The 25,098-nt window shown below is 33.6% G+C and overlaps 1 protein-coding gene across 1 annotated transcript; it reads right to left on the bottom strand.

Moving 5' to 3' along the window:
- Positions 1-14,570: 14,570 nt before the first annotated feature.
- On the bottom strand, positions 14,571-15,643 carry LOC107022100. The gene is made up of 2 exons (XM_015222808.1): positions 15,306-15,643; positions 14,571-15,204 (listed from the first exon to the last, which is right to left on the bottom strand). Exons 1-2 carry the CDS (start codon positions 15,641-15,643, stop codon positions 14,571-14,573), a joined length of 972 nt encoding a protein of 323 aa, XP_015078294.1.
- Between the last annotated feature and the right edge of the window lie 9,455 nt (positions 15,644-25,098).

Genomic DNA, 25,098 nt, shown 5'->3' with positions numbered 1-25,098 from the left:
GGTTTTTTTTAGCCATACATCAAGCAATAATCAAATACACTTAAATTGATAGTGAAATCAAAAGGGTATAAGAAATTAAACCTTAAAAATGGCAAAGGAAGGTAAATGGAGAAGACTAATTTCCAAGATTGGAAGAAAAACTTCTTTTTTGAAGCTTTCTCAAAACCTTCTGAAAAAATGAGAGAAAAGTTAAGAAAAAAGTTTCTAATAGAAAAATATTAAGTTATTAATGTTTCACATTGTAAAATTTCTCACTCTAAAAAATCTTTCTCTAAATGATAAAAGAGTTTAGTATTTATAAGCTTCAGATTTAGTTCTGGTGGATCCATTCGGCGTCTTTAGTCGTGAATCACCAAGTTATTCAGCGATCCGCCCTTTCTTTGATTTGTCATTGTTTTTGCCTTGTCTTTATATATATGCATGTTGTAATTTTGGGTTGAATTATTCTGCTTTGCGTAATAATTCAGGGAAGCACCGACTGCTTCTTTTAATTTCCTTTTGATCTACTTTCTTCAGGCTTATTTATTGTAATAGAATGTAGAACTCTACTATACAATGCATCGCCAAGTGTGTTTGGCGATGCGTACTTTGCATCTTCAGCTCTTTTCTTCTGTTTTGCTCCTAAGTGTCCATGCTCTACAAAATTCTCAAATACCTGAAACTTAGAAGTTTTTATCAAATATCGAGATAAAATACACAATTGAGGAAACTATTTGACTTAAAATAAGGCCCTAGTTGAGTCCACTTTGAGGACACATCAATACCCCAAACTTAAACTTTTGCATGTCCTCGAGTAAAATGTAAGTTTGGCCGTTCAAATAGGATATCTCAAATAATGACATACAAGACTCAATCATGAATGTACACAACAAGACTTAAATTACTCATGCATAGGCCAATTGTATACTCAAAGATTTAAGTTATGACACACCATTACCAAAGATTCTTGAGCTCAAAATACTTTCTACTAATGCAAGTTCAAGATCAACAAAAGTATCTACATGCCCTCACACAAAGAATGAATAAATTTTCACACACATAGATTTAACAACTTAGGATCACGAATCAGATGCAACGCTCACACTCACGATTTCCCGAAGAAAAGAGGGGGCGCTCTTCCAATATTGAGCTCCTAGCCCTACCTCTCTTTTTTTCAAAAGTATATAGAAATGGCAAAGAGGAATACAATGCATGTTGTCACCCATGAATTTGCCCTTATTTTCTAATTGACCTTCAGTTCGGTTCACTCAGGATCTTGTAATCGGCTGAGTGTAAAGGTATGGTCATTTGGACTCAATGAGTTTTCTACAATGTGATGTGATTTCCTTAAGCTATCCCCTATCTTCCTTTCTGAATCCTTAGTCAAATGCTTCTAGGTCATCATTTATCTACCTTCATGGATTTCTTTACATTTCGAGCTTTTATTTCACTAATTTTTTCCCTTTTTCATTACTTTTCTCTTACTTTCTGTTCTTTTCATTTTTTTGTATGGAGGTATTCCATTTCTCTGCAATACCATGGGTTTGGGGGACTTCTTTTGCACTTTTTGACTTGTTTTTCCCTTCTCACCACACCGTAAACTTAGGCTTTTGTCCTATGTTGGCTATTTACTTAAATCACATCTCAAAAAGGGTTATAGGTAGTGGATAACACAAGGTTTAGGTTTCATCATTGTTTTTTAAGGAAGAGGTAAGTCTCAAAGGGTGTTCAAAAGAGGTTCACACACTCATGGGTAGGCCACAAAAGAGGTATATGTCAATCTTTGGTCACACTCTTAATAATTTCCTAAGATCATGTCAAGACGATAAATTTCTAAATAAATTAGACTAACCCAACAAATTCTAGATTTATTCATGCAAGGTTAAAGGTAAGCTCATCACACAAGGCAGTGACACATAAATCAAACAAGACAATACACATTCGCTAGTGTGCAATGGTCCTTGCAAAAGAATCAATTCGATAATTGGATAATCATAACAAGATGCAAAGAGTTCACATATTGCCTATGAAACTTCATTCATTCTCATTGTAGCCACACATTCAATTTTGTTCGATTGAGAATGCTTTTCAAGTCATCGTTATATTTGAAATCGAGACTCATATTTGTACATGAACAACCACTTTCAGCACAAAAGGTGGCGATATTTTCAAACATTTGCGAAAGAAATTTTAGAAAACACAATTCAATTATTAAACCTAAACATATATCAAAACACATAAATATTCACCACAACAAAACCAAAACCAAGTGAACCTCACCCGACCACAATTAAAACTATTTGTCCTCAAATGAAAATAATGAAAATATCTAAGATTTGAAGCAAATAAACAAAAAGAAACAAGTGAAAAGGAGATCATGTTTATGCAACTTCTTCATCTATCGGGGTATGAGCACCTGAAGTGTCTTCCCGAGATAAGACAATTGCGCCTGGAATGTTGCTACTCTGAATTTCACCACTGTTTTCATCTACCCTGGCATCAGCAAGAATACTAGCTGCAAACCTCCTGTATATCTCATGACCCACCCTGAATGCATGTATGACATTAATGAACACTCGTGCCCATAAAGGCACATTAGGGTCGATGGGAATTCGTCGTTTGGCCCTTGCTACCATTGTATAATTTCACTGTCTGGCTAGTTTTGCTCTATTTTACTCGTCTCAAAACTCTCGTGCACAGATGTTCGTAGGTTGATCCTTTATCCCTGCGACTTTTGGCCTATCCATTTCTGCAACTACTTCAATTGACAAGATAGGCAATAATCTAGAAAGGGGGCTACAGAGGTTCTAACTGTGGAGTCACATCACCAAACTAATTCGTAACGAGTTGATTATGTTAGGGTCTTCATTAAAGAGAAGTACAGATGATGAAAGGGTGCAGATAAAAGGGCGAATAAGATATCTTTTGGCGAATCGACGAGTGAAATTTGCAATTCGATTTGATTGCCGAAAGTCTCAAATAAACCAACACATAAGGAATTCAGTCAAAGGTGAAATGATGGCATTAGGAGAACTGCCGAGAAGTTCGGTGAGGTCCATTCAACTTGCCAAACGCGCCGACAAGCCTATTTTGACTACATTCTTTTAAATTTCATCCAGCAACCCCCGATAATGCGACTCAAGTCTTTTCAACATCAACTTTTAACAAATACCCATAACGTTTCCCCAATCCCAACACACATTAGTTTAACTCAAAATAGTTGAATGGAATTTTACTAATTATGCATGAAATATTAAGTAATAATCGATAGGAAATGATATCCCATCAACTCAAAACCTTAACAAAGATTTGACATTATTAATTATTATTTAAATGAGTACAACTTTTGATAAAAGACTGCAAGGTTCGATTACTAGCCTTTGGTGATGAATTAAACCATAATCGTGTGCTCGACAGCAAAGCAATCCAAATCCGAGCATAATTTGACACTTAGAATACTATAGAGTGCAAGAAAAAGAACAACTTGATTTCAAGTGCAAATTTGCGAAAGGGGCAAAGTGAAATGAAAGGTTTGAAGGGACTTTTAGACCTGGTGCCTGTGACCGTCCATCTTCTTTTCATTAGGATTTATTAGGTTATCTCTCTTAATGGCTCAAAGAAATGCCGAGTGTCTATTTTGTCGCCAAAATTGACAAGATTCTAGTCTTTTGTGAAAGTTTCATCCGCGGTCTTTGTCGAGATCGTCCACTAGTTTGGCGAATTGCCGATAAAAATTATCAATCCACCGAGTTTTTCAGAATCAATGTGTTGGGTTCATAGAGTCAAACACCGGGAAATGATTAGTTAAGCCGAATCGGCGTTCCACCAAAAGGATATGTTCGCCGCCTCTTTGAATCTCTCCAAGCACCTTACCTTCCTGAACTTGTGCAACTTACGCACACTTATTTTATCAAGATATCAAAAAGAAAGCAAGTAAATAGTTTTGGGTTGCCTCCCAAGCACCTTAGCTAACGTCGTGGCATAACGCAAGTCAGTCTTCAGGTTTAACTCTTGGGGTTAGCCATAGTGTAACTATGCAAACCACCTTTCTGACTTGGGTTGAGACGATATGATATGTGGCACATCTAGGTCTCTAATTGCTTGAATGAGATTGAATGGGAGGTGCTAGTGTGACATAGGATGGATACATCTTCTTTCATACCTTATTGCATTTTGTGTGATCCTTCAACTTTGTTAAGGATACAACAGAGCATATCCTCAGGTCTACCACCTTCTGAATCCTTTGGAGTTTGTCGCTTATAGGGAGGTGCATACCTATCCTTCTCCCCATATTTCCAAGTTAGGTTTCGATCTCTCCATTCTCGGTCTCTATCGTTCCAACCTTCCTCTCTAGCCCAACCGTTGTTACCACCCTGCCTTGGGTAATTCGATTGGTAACCACCACCTTAGTTTGCTAAGAAGTTTACCTCTTCAGTGTATAAAGCTTCCAACTTTTATATCAACAGGATTTGTACTCCCAACTCCCACAGCTTTGACGCTAGGGGTGCCTGCTCCCACGACATTCTTTGATAGAATATCAAGTTGTGTCATGATCTTGACCATATTTTAGACCACTTTATTGTCTTTTTCAATCTTTTATTTGGATAATTGAAAGGTGAATGGAGAAACTTGGTCCTCGTGAGTGTACCATGCCTGTTGATGATTGTCATGCCATCTAGAAGTTGGGCTACCACTGCATATGGTTGCTGCATTAGTCCTCGCGGTGAGAGTTGGTGAGCCACCCCTTTGTTAATTGAGTCTAGGCTCTGATAAAAGTATTGGAAGAGGACATTTTTAGGAAGGACATGCATTGGGCATTGAAGTACCAATCTTTAAAATCGAAGCCAAGTTTCATGCAACAGGAATCCATTCAAACGCTTGAAGCCTTGGATACTATCTTGAATAGTCATCATCTTCGAAGGGGGAAAGAATCGTATATTGAAAGTTGTAACCAGTTCCTCCCATGAAGTTATTGAGTTGCCATGCTTTGCCCGTCAGCGAGAAAAGGAATAGTCTCAATCGAACTAATACCTGGGAGAGGTTTTCGAATGAGAATGGTCCACACACATCCACAAAGTTTCGTAGGTGCTCATGTGGGTCCTCCTGATTTAATCCACTAAAAAGTCCCTTAAGTTGCAAAAGTTATAATATAGTACTAGTGATGTGGAATATTGTGTTTCCCTATGCTGAAGGTAAGAGGATGGCCCCGACACCTCCCAGGAGATGTGGGTCATTGATGTTGGGCTCCTAGAAATCATTCAGACTGCCAACGTTGTCCTAATCGCCTACCTGAGTTCCGTTGCTAGCATTCACACTCATACTTCCTAAGAATTTTAGGAAATAAACAAAACAAAACTAAATGTTAAATTAGTGGAAAATACACTACAAAGAACTAAAAACTATAAGTAACTATATTTCCACGTAACATCACTGCCCGACAACGTCGCCATTTTGATGCTTCAATATGTGTATCATTTATATTTTGTGATCAACGACCTAACCAACAGTTTTAGTGGTTATGAATTGAAACTAGTAAAGTAACCTAACCAAGGGTTGGATTTGAGTTCCAAGGGAGTGGTAGTGAAATTTGTTGCTACTTAGAATTTCGTTCTAAATAGTAATAATTTAAGGAATTTTCGAGTACTAAGACAAAACAAGTTTAATTTGTGAAATTTAAGGAATTTTCGAGTATTAAGACAAAACAAGTTTAATTTGTGAAACTAAAGTGTCATATACAAGAAGGGTTTTTGTCAGAATTAGTAAAATAGCAAAAATAAAGGAGAAAAAAAGTACGGGAGAGACTTCTTGGAGTGTGACTACAATTTATGTTGACAAAAACAAATGGGTACATTCTTTTGACATAAAAATTTGCAAGACAATGTCGACTAGGCTAAGCTTTAGGTGAAGTAAAATTCCTCTCGGGCAACTAAATCCATATCAATGGGTTCCTCTTGAACACCCACTCGTATAAACTAACCATCCTATGTCTTACATCACCCTGACCTTTCGACAGAGGGTGCTTGGATATGGGACTAGGGCTTATCCTCTCGGGCTGAACCTTATGTCGACCCACTCTTTAGGCCACAAGTCTAGTGGTCTTGATTTCGTGACCTTTCTCTCGGGCAAGACGAAAAAATATGCATGAGTTTGTATTTGAAACTACAAACCTATCAAATTAAACCACAATCACTAGGTGAAATCACCATTAAAATGCATCTAATCCTATTAACAAGCAAGACATAACAATAATATCAACACATATTTGCTAAATCACACCCCAAGAATGGGGGATTTTAGCCACACATCAAGCAATAATCAAATATACTTATAGTGATAAAGGAATCAAGTGGGTATAAGAGATTAAACCTTAAAAATAGCAAAAGAAGATATGAAGAAGAACTACTTTTTTTCATGTTTCCTCAAAACCCTCTCCAAACATGAGAGAAAAATATAAAACTAGAGTTCTAAAGAGTGACAAATTATATTAATGTTTCGGCTTCTAAAAATAATTAGTATTTTAGTATTTATATGCTTCAGATTTTGTGTTGGAAAATGCATTTGGCATCTTTTGTCGTGAATCGTGAGTTATTTGGTGATCCGTCCTTTCTCTGATTCGTCGCTGTTTGTGCCTTGCCTTTATATCCATGCATGGTGTAATGTTGGACGGAATAACTCTGCTTCACGTAACTATTCGGCAAAACACCGACTGCTACTTTTCGTCGCCTTTTGAATCACTTCCTTCAGGGCTCACTTGCTGTAATAGAAGGTTGAATTTTTCTGTACAGCGTATCACCAAGTATGCTTGGCGATGCGCACTTTGCATCTTCAACTCTTTTCTTCTGTTTTTCTTCCGTTTTGCACCTAAGTGTCCATGCTCCTCCAAAATCCTCAAATACCTAAAATTTAGAAGTTTTTATTAGATATCGTGATAAAATACACAATTGAGGACACTATTTGCATTAAAATAAGTCCCTATATTAATATAATTTGCGGACTCATCTCTAATTCATAATTAAATTAATTCGACATTTTATCCTAATTTTCATATATTTTGTTTATTTTTTTCTTTTCTATTGGCATTTTTTTCTCATTTTTGTGTGTGTGTGTCTATGTATATGTCAAGAAAATTGTTGTCTTAAATGTTCATCTGTTGAGAAAAAAATGGTATATAATTATGTATAAAAAGGTATATAGTGATGTGTAAAGTAGAATCTCTTTGTTTAAATGTGATACAAGAAATAATAAGTGCACTGTCAGATTTCCTCCTGATTTGAAATCTGATTAAATTTAGGTTCATTGTCGCAATAAAATTAACGTATTTCTGTTAATGCGTATCTTTTCGAGATTCAATTAATTTTTTATGTCCTGAAATGTAACTTAAGGATTTCGTATTAGCAGTTAAATAATCTATAATATATCCCTTTCATGATGCACTACATTTGAGTGGAAATAACTAGGTACAACTTAATTCTGATCTCACCCCTTAATAGATTATGTTCTATGACTCACTCAGTTTGAATATAATTTGAGTGACCAAATCTAATTTATTTTTAATGTATACTGACCGACATGAAGTCCATTATCATCTTTGTTTTATTAAATTTGAATGTTTGAGACTCAACGGAAATGAAAGTCTCCACAATTTTTCACAGAAACTTATATCAACAAAATAGGTGATTCTCTAAAAGGAAGATAGACAAAAACAGTGTTCTATTGTCTCATTACAGAATAAAAAAACCTTAAAAGAATCTCTATTTTTATCCATCCTGTCAGGGCAAGGAGTCAAGGACATAATGTTTCAATCTCACATAAATTTTCAGTTGTAATTCTTTGATTTAGTACTATTTCCTAAAAAGTTGTTTATATTAATATTTTTCCTTTGGTGAGATAATTGTTACTTATAAGCCCTTTTTGAGAAATTTTTTTATAACATCTTCACGGCAGAGATCACAAATCATGCACAACTAATATTTCTGTTTTAGTATAATTTGTGAATTATGTACTTTCTGTAGTGAAATTTCTCAAACATTTATCATGAATGAAGTTGAATGACTCTCACTTCTATTGGTGACTGATTCAGCAGTTTCACATTAGATTGATGGAAACTTACTATTCAGTTCATATCAGTATTCTCTATATGGTGTCCATATGTCTGGAACAATGAGGGGTTATATTCTTGGCTCTTAGTTTGTTAAATTAACTTTAAAATTTTGATGTGGAGTGTGTCTATTGCTCATGCATCTTTCTACTTTGCTTTTATACAAACTTATTTAGTTGGCAATCCTAAGGAATACCAGATTCAACTATCTCATTTTTTATTTTAAGTTTAGTGAATAGTAAGTAGCTAGGCTGATTTCAGCGCATGTTGCATTGAGAATCTCCAAAGGAATTCGAAGTGCCTATGATAATGTATGATTATTATCATTTGTGACCGATGGTTGCTTGCAAGAGGTCGAAATCGGCAGTGTTCCAAACCGCCATAACGATGTGTGTTAGAGTGCTATGGTTGCCAATAAAAATATCTTTCTTCTCATGGAGAGTGTGACATTGCGAACTTCCTTTTGTTGGATGAGATTCTTACAAGACTTGGATATACGATGCCCTCAAGGTCTTAGTGTTGTAATTGACCAACAGTGGAAACTATGCAGTATCTTTTCTAAAGAATCAATTTACTAACAAGGTATGGTAGTACTTTTCCTTGGGTGCAGGTCTTACATATGGTATTTGCTTACAATAGGTATTTCAAAAGTAGTGGAAGCACCCTGTAAATCTACATTGAAGCCGTTATATCAAGCATTTCCCTGTGTAGTTATCTAGGAGCTATGGAAGAGGCGAAAGCAAAAAAAAAAGGTATGGTTGTAATATCTCCTTGAACAATTCAATATTTCAGGTTTCAAAAACACCTCACAATTTACCGTTGTACATGTTTACTAAGATGAAAAGATTGTCTTTTAACTGGCCTCAATTGGGTTTAGATGACAATCCTAACTTCAACGAAAAATGGTAACTTAAAGATTTTTTTTTTACTGGGGGAATCAAATAGATAGGCAGATATGAACCCAATTTCCTCTGTACCTATGTTGTGAAAGAGATACTTAGGATATCATAATGTCCTATTGTGGTTCTCTCAAGTGGTAGTTATCTGCTACAAAATCAAATACAAGTTTGTTCTTAGCACATTACTACATTCTTTTTGAGATAGAAATAACATTTTTTTCGTTCAAACTAACAAAAAAATAATGAAAATGACTCAATTTGTTTGGAACATCCAAAGGAAATTACAAAAATAATGTTGCATTATCCGTCAAATATTCATTTGGAAACTAAACATTACTCACTGCTCATGGCAGGTTTCAAAATGAAGGAAGTATAGCATGCCAACATATAATACAATATGGATCCAGCATCATTCAAAGAGCTCATGTAGTTTAACCTTCATGATTTAATATACTAAGCTTATTGATTAATTTTCTTTATAATGTTTGAGATAATTGTAGGCACACAATTTAGCCAGGTTTAGTAAAAACACATTCACATTTGATCATGTTCAGTTGCTTGGCACAAACGAACAAGTTGGATACTAGTCTATCTTGTAGATGATTATCTTTCTAAAGTTTTAAGACCCTTTATGTGAATTCGAATTTCAGTATTTCAATTGGGGAACTTCTGAAAATTGTTTTAAGACTCTTAATTTTTCTATAAAACAAAACAAACATTTTTTTGGATGAAACAAATACCATTGAATGATATTAGCATAAGGCAATTTACCACCACGCGAAGCGCAGGTCATTTACTAGTTTATTTATATTATATTATATTATATCAAAAGTATGGACTTTAAAAATGCAATAATATTTAAGTAATGAGTATGAGGGATGGAGACATATTTAAGAGGTGAAACTAAGAGATTTAAACAGTAACTAACTTCAAGTAGTAATCATAAAAAACCTTACATTCACTATTCAAATGAAGTTATAGTTTTTCATTCATTTCATAAGTGTTTACTTAATATTTAAATTTTATAATATTTGATTTCATATTCACGTGCAACGCACGTTTGTCAAAACTAGTAATTAATAAAAACATCACTTATCAAAAGCTCTTTATATATTTTTTTTTCAACCTCCTCAAATATTGACATTTGCATTTCTAATACATTCTCTTAAAGAAAAAAAAAGATAATCTGATCAGAAGTAAGTTTAAAAAAATATCATTTGATGAAGTTTAAAATAACAAAATAAAAATGGATAGAGAATTGTTGGGCACATTTGTTTCATAATTCATAAAGATACAGAGTACAACTCATTAACAAGTATAAAACATGAAAAACATGTTTCCAAAGCCTAATATATTGATACAGTTGTATTTTATTAACCAATCACTTTGGGTCATGGTGTTAAGCCCATGGTTTTAGCCCATTATGTTGTATAAAAGTTATTTATTTTCTATATAAGTCTTGCTTAGTCATTAAGATAGTAGTGGTAAAACAATTTCATTTGTGGTGCAAAGTGTCAAAATTTACAATACCCTAACAACTTTCTCTTCCTTTTTTCCCTCTCAGCCACCACCACCACCAAGATTCAAATCCATTGGCAAAACAACACCTGAAGCCCAACAAAACTACCATCATTTTCATTGTCTTCGACAAGCTTCTACTAAGCAGACACCACCATATAAAGACAATTCCTCCCTTTTGTCTCCTTCTTCATTAAAACCACACCCATCAATTCCTAGATAACCTTGGCAATCACCGAAATTCAAATTCTTTTTGTATTTCTGACAAAGTGAAGACATCGAAAAAGAGCCAATCTGAAACCCCAATGCCAGCAAAAACCCTAATAAATTCATTAGAAATAGACCCACACCACCACAGTGTCCCTTCCCCTTTCCCCATTTTCGTGTCTGTTATTTATTTTATAGGCAGTCTGGCAAGATCAAAATTGTAGCATAGCTTTGTTGTACAACAACCCCAAACCATCACACTGAGAAACTAGACCCTGGCATAAATACCATTTGTGAACCATATCCGGCTCGATGCCTTGTTTTCCTCTTCTTTGGTGACTCTTGTATCTCGATTTTACTTTGTTTATATTATTTTTGCTGATGAGTTTGCACATCATCCTGGTGTTTCACCTATAAACTCCATAAAGACTGGCTACCTTGATTTTACTTGTTCTATATCAAATGTTATTTCATTCTTATTGTGTTGTTGTATGACTGATTATAGTTGTTAGTAGGTTGGTTTTTCACATTTCTTTTTCCATTAATTATTTTGTCATTCATCACTGACTTAATAATTTTTCTTGGTATTTTAATATACTATGATTCGTTTTATTTTATAGTGTACTTTAAGTTTTATACCAAATATGTGGCAATGCTATTATTTGATTTTTTTCTTATTACTTTGTCTACTTTTAATTTTTTATTATTATTATACTTGATGGTTTTAAAAATCTATTTAAGCTAAATAACATAGGGAAATCAAAGTCTTTACCTAAAACATAAACATGGAAGAAAACAGAATTGAAGCAGAAGAACAACGTTTTTATTTATGCTTCAGATTAGATATATAAAATCCTAGAATACAAAAATAACACATGATCTAGCACTCACTAAGCAACTCCTAAATAATAGGAAAGTATGACTAACAACTAATTGACTAAGTCTTGCATAAAACATAGGCAGTAAAATAAAATTTACTGCAGTTCAAAAGCAGATTCCTAATACTCCTCCTTGCTTTAGAGACTTCAAACTCCAACTTTCTGTCTAAGAAGCTCGAATTTGCTGATCGGTAAAGGCTTAGTAAACAGACCTGCTAGCTAGTTTTCATACTTGCAGTAGACTAGAGTAACTTCTCCCCTTTGCTGCACTTCTCTCAGGAAATAGAACTTGATGTTAAAATGCTTGTTCTTCTTATGAAACACCAAATTGTTTGAGATTGCAATAGCTGCCTGGTTGTCGACAAGAATTATAGTACTTTCCTCCTGTTCTAAATGTAAATCATACATGATCTTTCTAAGACACAAGGCTTGGTTTACTGCTCCTGTTGCTGCTATGAATTCAGCTTCTGTAGTTGATTGTGCAACAATTTCCTATTTTTTAGATGACCATGAGAATATTCATGAACTTAGGTTGAAACGATGGCCAGAGGTACTTCTCATATCATCTGCGGATCCAGCCCAATCACTAACACAGAATCCAAGTAACTTGAAGCTTGGACACTTCTCAAACTTTACACCATAGTCAATAGTAACTTTGATGTATCTTAATATTCTTTTTGCTGCTCTTAAATGCATTTCACTTGCACGGTGCATAAAACGAGATAAGAGACTTACAACAAATAAAATATCAGGCCTTGTTGCAGTGAGATACATTAAGCATCCAATCAAGCTTCTATAATAACCTTCATCAACTTTGTCGGCTCCATCTTACTTACAGAGCTTCTCTTTTTGATTCATCAGTTTGCTCATCGACTTGCATTTTTCCATCTGAAATTTCTTCAGAACTTCCTTTGCGTATTTCTTTTGGAAAATGAACACTTCACTTTTGCTTTGCTTGATATCCATTACAAGAAAATAGGTCATATGACCAAGATCTGTCATTTCAAAAACTTGCATCATTTCTTCATAAACTCCTCAACCTGCCTTGTATTACTTCCTGTTACCAGAAGATCATCAACATAAAGCGACATAATAAGGATATCAGTGTTTTTATGTTTTACATACAGAGTCGATTTAGACAAGCTTTTTTTGAAGCCCAAGATTAACAAAAAATATTATCTATCCTACTATAACAAGCTCTTGGTGCTTGCTTTAGGCCATACAATGCCTTTTTTAGCAGATAGACTTTGTCTTCATCACCGTTTTTCAAAAATCTTGATGGTTGTTCAACATATATTTCCTCATCCAGTATGCCATTTAAGAAAGCTGATTTGACATCAAGTTGGAACACTTTCCATTCTATTTGTGCTGCTATTGAGAGTAGCAATCTGATTGAGTCTAATCTTGCGATAGGAGAAAAAGTGTCAGAGTAATAAATACCATAAATTTGTGTGTACCCTTTAAATACAAGCCTCGCCTTGTATTTGTTGATGGAACTATCTGCATTTAACTTTGTTCTGAAGACCCATCTCACAACAATGACTTTTCTATCTTCAGGTTTGTTGACCTGCACCCAAGTTTTATTTTTCTCAATCATGGAGATCTCCTCCTCCATTACTTTCTTCCATTTTGGGTATTTCAAAGCTTCTACAGGACCAGTAGGTTCATATATGGCGACATTACACCTCTGATAGATATCTGACAACAATCTCCTCCCCTTGACTTGATGATCATCTTCTAGTTCTTGCTACCATTGTTATGTTTTTTTGCTCTTCAAGAGGGCTGATGTTTGCTTCTAGAGCGTCTTCCTGATTTCAAAGAGTTCTTCCAGTCCCACTGTTCATTCTCACTAAAATGAACATCTCTTGTAATTGTGATCTTCCATATCTGAGGATGATAGACCTTGTATGCTTTAGAAACTCCGATGTAACCCACATTTGATGTCTATGATTGCCTTCTTGTCAAGTTTGTCACGTTTAACTTGAGGAACATGAAAAAATAGACACAACCAAACCCTTTAAGAAAACTTAGTGAAGGCTTAAACCGGTACCAAGCATCAAATGGTGTTTTATCCTTCAAAGCTTTCGTTGGAAGTCGATTCTGCATAAAACTGCAGTATTTGCTGTCTCTGCCCAAAATATCTTGGGCAACTCCTTCTCATGCAACATACATCTGACCATCTCTATTATCCATTTATTTCTTCTTTCATTAACACCATTTTGTTCTGGTGTGTATGGTGTTATAGCTGATGAACAATGTCGGCTTCCTCACAGAATGAATGAAATTTCGGTGAAGTGCATTCCTTCCCATTATCAGACCTCAAAGCTTGAATCTTGCAATTACTTTGATTTTCCACCAATTTCTTGAATTTCCAAAATGCACCAGCAATTTCTGACTTAAATTTCAAGAAAAAAATCCAACACATTCTTGTAAAATTGTCAATGAAAAGAACGTAAGATGTTAGCTTGTAGTGATGGAGTTCTTTGAGGCCCTGCGACATCAGTGTGAACTAGTTGTAGCTTCTGTGAGGCTCTCCAAGTTTATTTTGGAAATGGCTTTCTATTTTGCTTACCAAATTGGCAGGCATGACATTCAGCGGAAATTTTTTCCAAATGAGGTAAGCTCTCCACCATCTTCAACTTTTGCATCTTGACAAGCCCTTGATATGATAGTGCCCAAGTCTCTTATGCTATAACTCATTGACATTTTCTTTTGCTGAATACGACATTTCTCTTTCTCAAATGGATCTAATGAGAAACTTTTTCCTTCCATTTTGACTTTATACAGGTCCTGCCCTGAGGGATCCTCGATCAAGCAATATTTATCTTCAAAATAAAGTTTGAAACCTTTTTCTAACAATTGACCAACACTTAACATGTTTCGGTCTAAGTGTGGTACATAAAGAACATCTGTTATTGTTTTTGTACCTACATGTGTCTCAACTACAATAGTTCCCATTCCTTTTACTCGAATGTGACCACCATGGCTTATTCAAACATTTTCAACTCGAGTAGGCTTAAATTCTTTGAAGAGTTCTCTATCGTGAGTCATATGATTTGTGCATCCTCTATCAATCAACCATGACTCGCTAGAAACACTTCTTGAAAAACATGATGCAACAAATAGTTGATCCTCCTCTTGTTCATTTACAACTCGAGCATCTTCATCATGCTGCTGAGTTTTGTTCTTAAATATTATTGATTCATACCCAAACTGATTGCACTTAGTGCACTTAGCTTCAGGCCTTCTCCAACACTTGAAAGGTGCGTGTCCGATCTTGCCGCAATGCTTACAAGGATGGTAGTTTCCTTTGAGGCTACCTGTTTTGTCTTTTTTGTTGCGTGTTGCACCTTCTCCATCTGTTGGTTGGTATTTCTTATTCTTCTTTTTCTTATATCGTCCATCATCTTGATGCTTGGAAGGTAAAGATCCTTGAACAACTGCTTCTTGTCTCATAACACGTAGTAGCTCTTGTGCTTGAAAGGAACTTAAGAGTTCTGTTAGTGTAATACTGGACAAGTCCTTAGTATTTTCTAAAGTTGTAATGGTTGCCTTAAATATTCCAGGTACCGTTACAAGGATTTTCTCAACGATATTTGAATCGTTAAAAGTGGAACCCAACAATCTGACATGATTGGCAATGTTAAGAAGTCAGTGTATTCCTTTATGGTTTCACTTTCCTTCATCTTTTGCAACTCAAACTCACGTACTAAATTCAACACTTGCATCCCTATAATTCTCTCATCTCCTTCATACTCAGCCTTAAGATAATCCCATACCTCTTTTGTTGATATCAGAGATATGATACGAGTGAAGACAGTGGATGAAACTGCAGCAAATAAACATGCCTTTGCCTTAGATTTTCTAATTTTCCTTTCCTGGTGATTTTTGATTTGCGCCATCGTCAAATTGTTTGGAAAGGGAGAAATTATGTATTCATCTTCTACAGCCACCCACAAATCCAAATATTCCATATATGCCTGCATCCTAACCTCCCAGATTTGATAACTTTCTCCACCAAAAGTTGGTGGTGCCATTGAAGAAAAACTTGCTTCTCCGCTCATGGTATTCATGAAAACTAATTGGCACCTACACACAGGTCCCTTAAGAAATAAAGCTCTGATACAAATTGGTGGTTTTAAAAATATATTTAAGCTAAATAACACAGGGAAATCAAAGTCTGCACCTAAAACATAAAGACGGAAGAGAACAGAATTGAATTGAAGAACAACATTTTTATTAGTGCTTAAGATTAGATATATAAAAGCCTTGAATAAAAAAAACAACACATGATCTAGCACTCACTAAACACTCCTAAATAATAGGAAAGCATGACTAACAACTAATTGACTAAGTCTTACTTAAAACATAGGCAGTAAAATTTAATTTAATGCAGTTCAAAAACAGATTCCTAACATTGCCATATTTTGTTCTCAAAAAATGTGTATATTGTTCTGTTTATGTTAATTTACGCATTATTTTTCAGTTTTTGCTCTATTTTACTCAGAATCTGTTACTCTTTGATTTAGTGCATTTTATCGTGTGTCATTTTGTTTTCTTTTTGTTAGTGATTTCATGTAATTTCAACTTTGTTAACTTTATATGGCAAACTTATCCATGTATGTAACCATCTAGTATTGCTTCACATCGAATGTAATTGTAACCACGACAAACAAAACTAATAAGTTTACATTAAAGGATACAACAACAGTCTTGGAAAAAATCGAGCTCGGTGAAAAAGATATCATAAAGCATGGTCTCTAGAAAAGCTACCACTTCTGCTTCATTCCTCATGTATGCTTGGCTTTTATTCTAATTTGAATTCAGTTTTTATTGTTCTTCCTATACCTCTTGTAGCAACTTTCTTCTCTTTCAGACAGAGAAGCTAATAATTACAATTGAGTTGGATTTGCTAGAGAAGGTGGTGGTGGTATACCTTCCCATCCTGTTCGTGATCCACTTCCATCAGCTCGTGGGCAAGAGCTAGCACCAAATGGAATATTTATTGAATTTATGATGAGGCCTTGTGAAACTCTACCTTAAAAATTGAGAAACTTGGAGAATTGTAACCTCAAGTAGGTGGAATCACATTACAAAATGAATAATTAAAAAGATCTAGGTTGATAGATGAACATTACTGTGATTCTGCCTACTTGATGTTGTAGTTCTCAAAGTTTCCATGTCTGAGGTTTGGTGGCTCAGGAACATCCACAAACTTCTTATATACTTACGACTCTTTTTTAATATAGTGTTTCTCAATACCACAACATAATATCATAGCTCTTCCATTTGGTGCTAACTCTGGTCCACGAGCTGATGGAAATGTATCATGAACAGGAAGGGAAGGTATACCACCACAACCTTCTCGAGCAAATCAAGCTCCCTTGTAGTTATTAACTTCTCAATATAGAAGAGAAGAAAGTTGCTACCAGATGAAGATGAAGAAAAATAAAAATAGAATTCAAATTAGAATGAAATGCAATCATACCTGAGGAATGCAGGAGCAATGTTACGTGTACTGGAGACCATGTTTTGTGATATAGTTTTTAGTAAGTTTTGTTTTTCCAAGAGTGTTGTTGTATCCTTTTGTATAAGCGTATCAGTTTGAAATATTATAGGTATAGTTGCATTTGATGTAAAGAAAAAGTAAATAGCTACATATGTGGAAAAAATCAACATAAACACAAAATCTAGTCATGCTTGAGGAATGTAAGAAAACTATCTGCTTCTAGTGTACCAAACTCAACTTCAGTAATTACCAAACTCCTAAAAACTCTAACTCTGATAGGAGAATCATATAGTAAAGGTTGCATTTTGTTGTTTGAAGATGTAGTTCTCTCTTTCATATCTGAGTCAAAATCAATATCCAAATGAAAAAGCAAATTTTGCATCAGATCAATAAAAAGATGAGGTAAGTTTTTTTGAAATTTTTCATGTATACAACCTAATGAATCTCTTCATTCAATATACCAAAATTCCTTGTCAAAGCTAACCTGTTGAGTTTGGTGACTGCTTTGAACAAATCATCAAACTGAATTATGCAAAGAATTAATTTATGTCCATATCAGGATACTCAGACTTTAGATACTTTTTAATTTAAATCTTACTTAAAAAACATGTTTCTTTCAATATTTCGAAGCCTGAAAATACTTAGGAAGATCTAAATATCTATTCTTAGGTGTTCCTAAACCTGTAACTCTTTTTGCTACCGGCCAGCCCCTATTCATTATCAACATTTGTGCAATCAACAGGAGCATATGGTAAACCTTCGCGAAGTCATACTTTGAAACTGGATAAAGTTGAAGACCAACTTCATTGGTTCTAGATTCACTCCCATTATATACAACAAGCGTACGACTCTCCTAACCTCCTCATTGGCTAATATTTAACTCTTACTCTATTGATAATGATCAAATCACCTTTTTTGGCTAAAAATTAAAAAAATGTTAGAAGTGCTCATTAGAAAGGAAACCATTTTTGGATATGAAATAACTATTTGAGACAGAAAAAAGCAGTCAAAGGAGAAAATACAAAAGTTGGGTCTACTCTAAATGAAAAAAAAACCAAATATGCATTAGATGAAGATAAATGTATGACCTTTCAGCATAACCTACAAAAGCATTATGCTCCCAAGGGAAAAAAGATAAACAAAAAATATATCAAAGATGAGCATCAGAATGGTCATCTATAATGGCATCATGCTTGAAATAAACACCTAAAGCTTCAAGCCATCTTTGAGGTGAAATTGTTAATGTTGTTCAACAAATATTACTAAGATACTTAGTTTAAAGAGTAGATTCAAACACAAGAAACTTAAATCCCGCAGAGAAAATAGAATCTAAAACAAATTATAAATAATAAATTAAAGAAGTTCTCAAATAAGAAAATCGATTCCACTGAATGTATAGTGTCCTTAAGAAAACTCATCCCTTCAGGTGTCCGAGGTTAATATAATGTATCCTCTCAAAATAGAATGATATTACTCATCAGTGTATTGGTACCTCAAATCGCGGTGTCAGTAAATCATCAAGAATAGTGAAGTACTCTAAGAATACTAGATTTAGTAGAAAAACAAGAAGCCCTGAAAGTCCTTGAAATTTATTTAAAAATAAGAGAAAACCCTTCTATGTATCTACAACAGAGTATAGTGCGAACAAGTATTTATTGTGCCTTATCGGAAAGGTTACATTCTACTAAAAATTTTACAAAATTCAGAATAATCAAAACCTTATGAAAAAAGTGACAATTTTCATAAAATTTGCAACCCATCACAAAATTCGCAACTTTTCATAAAAGTCAAAACTCGTTAGAAAAGTCAAAACTCTTTATTAAAGTGACAAATATTCATTTTCATTCAAAACATTAAAAACCAACAATGACTCGTGACATAATATGAATTGTGTCCTTGAAGGGTTCTTTTTAGTAGATCCTACAACAGTTCAATCCTAAAAAGGTCTCAAATCCTTTAAATAGGTACAAGCTTAAGGTTTTGATGAATGAAGGATAAAAAATAGAACCACAAAAATTCTCAATTTCACACAGTTATATATAGCTTTTCAAAAACCATTTCTTTAGAAATCAAATTCTTTGGAAGAAAATATGTTAGGTACATCACATTTTTTGTTTCCACCCATTATGCTATGTTTTGAATTTACTTCACCGCTAATTTTAGAAATGGTAATTAGCAGTTATAATTACAATTTAATTTGTTTCACCCCTAATTTAGAAGAAAACAATTAGTTTGACAATACATTTTATTGAATTTACTACTATTTAGAGAAGACAATTTCATTTAGAATAGGTAGTCATTAGTAGTTAGCGCTATTATTAAGTGGCAAAACTAGGTATTTCCAATGTTGTTAATTCGATTCTCTTTGTTGAAATAATATATTGTGCAATTAAGGAAACCTAATATTCCTAATAATAAGTAAATTTTGAAATCCCCTTGACGCGAGGGAAGATAATAGTGTAGTGAAAAAGGGGTTCAATATCTGTTTGAGATCATATATTCAAATCTTAGGCATACATTCTGGTGTTTATCTCAAAATTTATTTTTCTTAATCTCTTTTGGCCACAACTATAACTGCACCGGAGTCGTGTTTAAACCCTTTGCCAACTCAACATTGACTATTTATAAATAGCAACCCATACATTTTATTTTCAAGTTACATTTTATTAAACAAAGAAAATGGACATTTGCGCCTAACTCAACTCAAAAGTTAATCATTCCCAAGATCATATATCAACAATAACTTTCATATAAAAATTTTGGAAATCCTCTCTCCCATACCCCCCAAATCTTGATATTAATGTGCGAGAGCCTCGACTGTTACACACTAGGTAACTTTCATGTATGTAACTTTTTCTGAGGTACCCCTTTTTGAGTTGGGTGGCCACGCGTCTTCCTGATCCGCTTGACATGAAAGGTGATGACTCTTATACCATCGATACTGTTGAGAAGAACGTGGAATAATATAGACTAATAAAATATACAAATTGTTCTAAGAAAAATGGTATATTTTCCTACATTAAAAAAAACATAGCATAAATCCTTATCATATATAGTGAGGACATGTATACCAATTGGTAGGGGAAGCTGTCATTGAATTTTAGAGCTGAGGAAATTTAAGGACTTTAAAAAATTTTGTGTCCTATTAATCCTAGACGAAGACTATAAATTCAAGATTGAAACAGGAAAAAGAGAAATCAAAACCCAAAAACCTTGTGCAGACTAAAATAAGAATAATATTTTAGTATTTCAGAACATTCATATTCCCTTCATGTCTCAGTTGATATACCTCTCACATTCCTTAACAAGTAATAAATAAAAGAATACTAAAATAATTTGAAAAATATATTGGTAATATGAATGAAACTTCCTCTAGTATTTAATAAAGGAACATATGTAAATATAATTATGATTGTCATTTAAAAATAATAATAATTATGAGTCCCGTTAAATTAGCCCATCAAGCCAATAAAATAGGCAAAGAAAGTGTAGATATTTATTTTTAATAGATTTTCATATTTGTAATTAAAATACTAGTATTGTAAATAAAAATACTAGATTCAAACGGTGTAAATTAATGTACGAAATTAAATACTCAAGTACTTTTTCCTAATAATAAGTAAGAAAATACATCAACAAATACATGACATATTTAAATTTTAACTAAAGCTATGTAAAATTATTATCATATAATAAGTATTTTATCGAATAATATTACAACTAGTATAAATCCCTCAGTCTCCCACTTAGAGTTTTACTCATTACAATTGTTAGAATTATGATATTTAAATACATGATTAATAATATATACGCCAGAACAATCTCTGATTGAGACTCTTATCTATGCATCTACAACTTTAACAAAAATTCACTTACACGAGTTACTGAATATTTTAACCAATAGGATCATTGCAATATAATCTTCTTAAGTTATTTTTTTCACGACCCGAGTTTACACCCTATATGTGGCTGGAACTTGAGAACCATTACTAGTCCCAACTGAACTCTTATTCTATCTAACTACAAGCGGAAAACTATCTCAAGCATACAAAAGCATAAACTGAGTGTAAATTCATAAAACTGAAACTCTCAACTGTAAAAATTTGGAACAATACTCAAAAGATATACCTGGAGTTTATAAAACAACTCAAATAAAGAAATTGTAGAAAACTCCTTATCTCTATCTATCCATGAAGCATCTACTATTACAGAGCAATATCTGGACAAGACCAATGACATCTGAAAACTACTAATTGGATAGTAAAGGTGAAATGCGCTAGAGTAAAAAGAAAACCTCATCAAAGCTTGTTGGAATATCATATGACCTCAATGAAGTGTCTGTTGATGACCATGAATACCTATATCTACATCATGAAAAGATTCAGACCAAATGGCGTCAGATCATGGAATGTACAAGCATGTAAGGGGAACTCTACACCATAAGTATGAACTCAAATTGAGAAGAAGGAAGACATTCTAACCTCATCTTAACTACATATGTATCAAGAATACTCAAATCGACTTAAGAATACTCACCTTGACTCAAGAATACTCAACTTAACTCAAGAATACTCAACTCAACTCCAACTCAGGATACAAAACTCAACCCAAACTCATAATATTCGACTCAAAATGAAATTGACAACAAAATATGCTATATAAATTAAACTTTCAAAACACTGGATAATAACTCAAATGTATATGAAAATAAAATAACAAACTCATTACTCCTATTTTGGTAATTCTCTAATCAATAACCATCAATATAAGCAACATGACGATACAACGTCTTGCCCACGCTGCCGGAAAAAGAATTGTCCTATACTTTGCCGGAGTATACAATATCTTCAACTAAGTTGATCAACTAAGCTATGTTTAAAAGGAAATAAGGAACCATCTAAAAAGTATGATCATTACCCATGGTGGCATATTTGGTTTATGGGGGTTGTGTATTGTCTGAACTGTTGTAAATTCTTATGGAAAATAATTTCATCATGAACACTTGTACTGAATTCATCATACCTTATGCTTCACTATGATGTACTGTAGGAACTTCTCAAATTTTGAGGTGTGTCGAGAGACATTTTCCTTCAGGATATTACACCTGGTATGGGTGTATCCCCAAAAATTCAACAATCTGTTCTAGTATAAAACTAGGAGCCAAAAACTAACTGAGATTTAATCTAGAAGAAAATCCAGCAGAAGATGGTATTGGAAAGAGATGGAGAAAACTCTCTTTGTTCTTATCTGCTATCTAAATCAGTAGAGAAAGGATACATTATATATCTAAAGAGCACAACCTCATATTAGGTTCTACCAATTGTCACCCAATAAATAGGTGTTAATGACAATCAATAATAGAAGGAATTTGGTCTAAAAGACACGTTTGGACACTGCCAAATTCTCCTTAAAAGCAATTCAATTAGCATCAGTTATGAAAAAGGTTTTCAAGAATAATGTATTTTTGAGATATTAATAACGTTTTTCTAACAATCCCTACATATCTCATAAATATAATATGAAATAGAAAAGAAAATAAGTTTGTTAGGTATTCATGTATGAGTAAAATGCGTCAAATCTGGAGACTATGAACCAGACCTAGATAAACAAGATTAAACTTACAAAATTATAGATGAAGTTTAGAATTTCTTTTAAACAATAATTCTTTTTTAAGTCCAGCGTCTTATTCAATCACATTGTACTCTCATAATCTTTTTCCTTATCATTGTTTTGTTCTAAGCGTCCATGCACATGTCCTGGTATTCATGAGAGCTATAGAAATATGACACAATTTCATAGAAGGGGCAGTATTTCACAGTCATATAGGTCAAATCATCATGTGTATTCTGCAGAGCAAATACACCACCTATAAGGGATATGACTTGGGTTAAGAGCTTAACTCACCCTCACCTTGCCTTGGATACTTTTGCACTATATTCACACATCATAGGAGGGACATAAATTTTTATAGTGTTTAGTTGATCAAGTAATGACTTGTTATTACCCATATGAACCTAGTTCGTGGGATCTCTAATCACATAGGTTGGGTTACATCATTGTCGATCTTCTCAAATGACAAAAGTCTTACTCCCTTCAATATTTCATTAGTCAATAAATTGATCATATCCACCTTCGACTACACATAATTTAATGTAATGCCCTAAGCCTACACCTTGGACAGGACTTGCACTCGAAGACCATTGGTGCCCTCAAGCAGAGCCGTGGCCTGACTTACATAACTCAGCACAAGACTCTAAGCATTTTTACAATAACCAAATGCACTTATTCAATTAACTTAATAATAAAACTTGGAATGTAAAAGAATCAAGCATTCACTTGGCCAAAATTGCAACTCATGTTTTTAAAATAGATTGATATATTAAAGACTAATGAACTACCAAATTGTCTATCTATGAAGACTCTAATACAAAAATGGATGTCGGGACAAGAACCGAATCTTCCGGATACTGAAATACTAAAATAAAAATACAAGGAATCCTCCGGAAAGCAAGGAGGCTCACAAACAAACTCAGAGTGCTCAAGCTGGATCAACGAGGTGCTAGATACTTATCTTGGTTATCTGTGCCTGCATCATTAGACGATGCAGGCCAACTGGCATCACTATATTGAATGTACGAGTATGTTAGTTAGAATGACAAAAAACACTGGCATGATAGAGTTTCTAAAAGAAACACTTACCTGACTCATTTTATCTCATAAAAACTGACTAAATTCAACTCATTAAAAAGTATGTAGATGAAACATAAATAAAATTTTGTTTAAATACATGATGTAAACTCTAGCTATAAAAAAGAATATAACAAACTTTGAACGTATGTACAATACAATAACTGATGTATACAAAATATATGATCTTATGCGGGAGATTCTCTAATGGACAACCATCACTATAAGCCTAAGTGATGGTTTTACCCTTTATCTCACGTTGCCAAGGACCATTATATACCCTGCAATTGGTATAGAACCTAAACTCACTAAGTGGATCCACTAGTCTATGCTAAAAAACACTAAGGAATCATCTAGAAAGTATGATTCTTTCTCAACCCATGATTACTACATGGTTTATGGGGGCTTAAGTTAATATGAACTTACATCCCCTTATCGGTTCTCAATACTACTCCCAAAATATACTTAGGTCATATGCTTTTTTAAAACAACTTCTTAGTTTAAAAAGCTCTCTTGGAAATCATAAATTCCTCTTTAGTGAAAAATAGTTCAATGTTTCTTCTGGAAATCTAAGTTTCCTTTCCTGTTTAAATATGAATATAATTTTATAATTCTTTGGGAATACTTAGTCCCCATATACTTTTTTGAAAAAATGACTTAACTTTACTTTAAATTGATCTCAAACTTAAGTCTTAAAACGAAGTTAAAATTTTTGTAAAAGACTTACGAAACTTGAAATGAACTTCTTCTTCTTATATGTACTCTTCACTCAACTTCATATTCCTGTCTTAAAACTAAGTTAAAAACATTTGCAAAAGACGTCTTGAAACAACTCTATGAACATTCTAGACTTGGCTCTTATTTATCCTTGAATTTGAAGTTATGGATTCAAGATTCAAATTCACGTTTCTGGATGACTTTTGTATGTTTAGAAGTCATTTAGAGTAGTCAGAATCATTTGAAAGTGTTAAAACACTTTAGAAAGGCTAAAACGGACTGAACTATGAAGACTAGGTGAAAAATTCCGTCAATATTTCATAACATTTCACAATAGAGGATTAACTTTTTCAAATATCCATAAAGTTTTCATATGAGTATGTAACATACAAATCTATACACCGCCATAACAAAATTAAATTAAAGTCTACCACATCAAGAATTATCACAATCAATTAAATACTCATTGTCCTATCAACATTTGTAAACACATTATCAAACTCAAATAAAACCTTTATTCATGTTTTTTCTCATAAATTCATAAGTATAAATCTAGCACAAATATTAAAATTGCAAACCATTTCAAATCCCGTCAATATTGTCAAA

This window comes from Solanum pennellii, chromosome 6, assembly GCF_001406875.1.
Source record: "Solanum pennellii chromosome 6, SPENNV200".
NCBI classification, from domain to species: Eukaryota; Viridiplantae; Streptophyta; class Magnoliopsida; order Solanales; family Solanaceae; genus Solanum; species Solanum pennellii.
The sequence above is the reverse complement of the archived record's forward strand: the minus strand, read 5'-3'. Positions and strand labels throughout refer to the sequence as shown.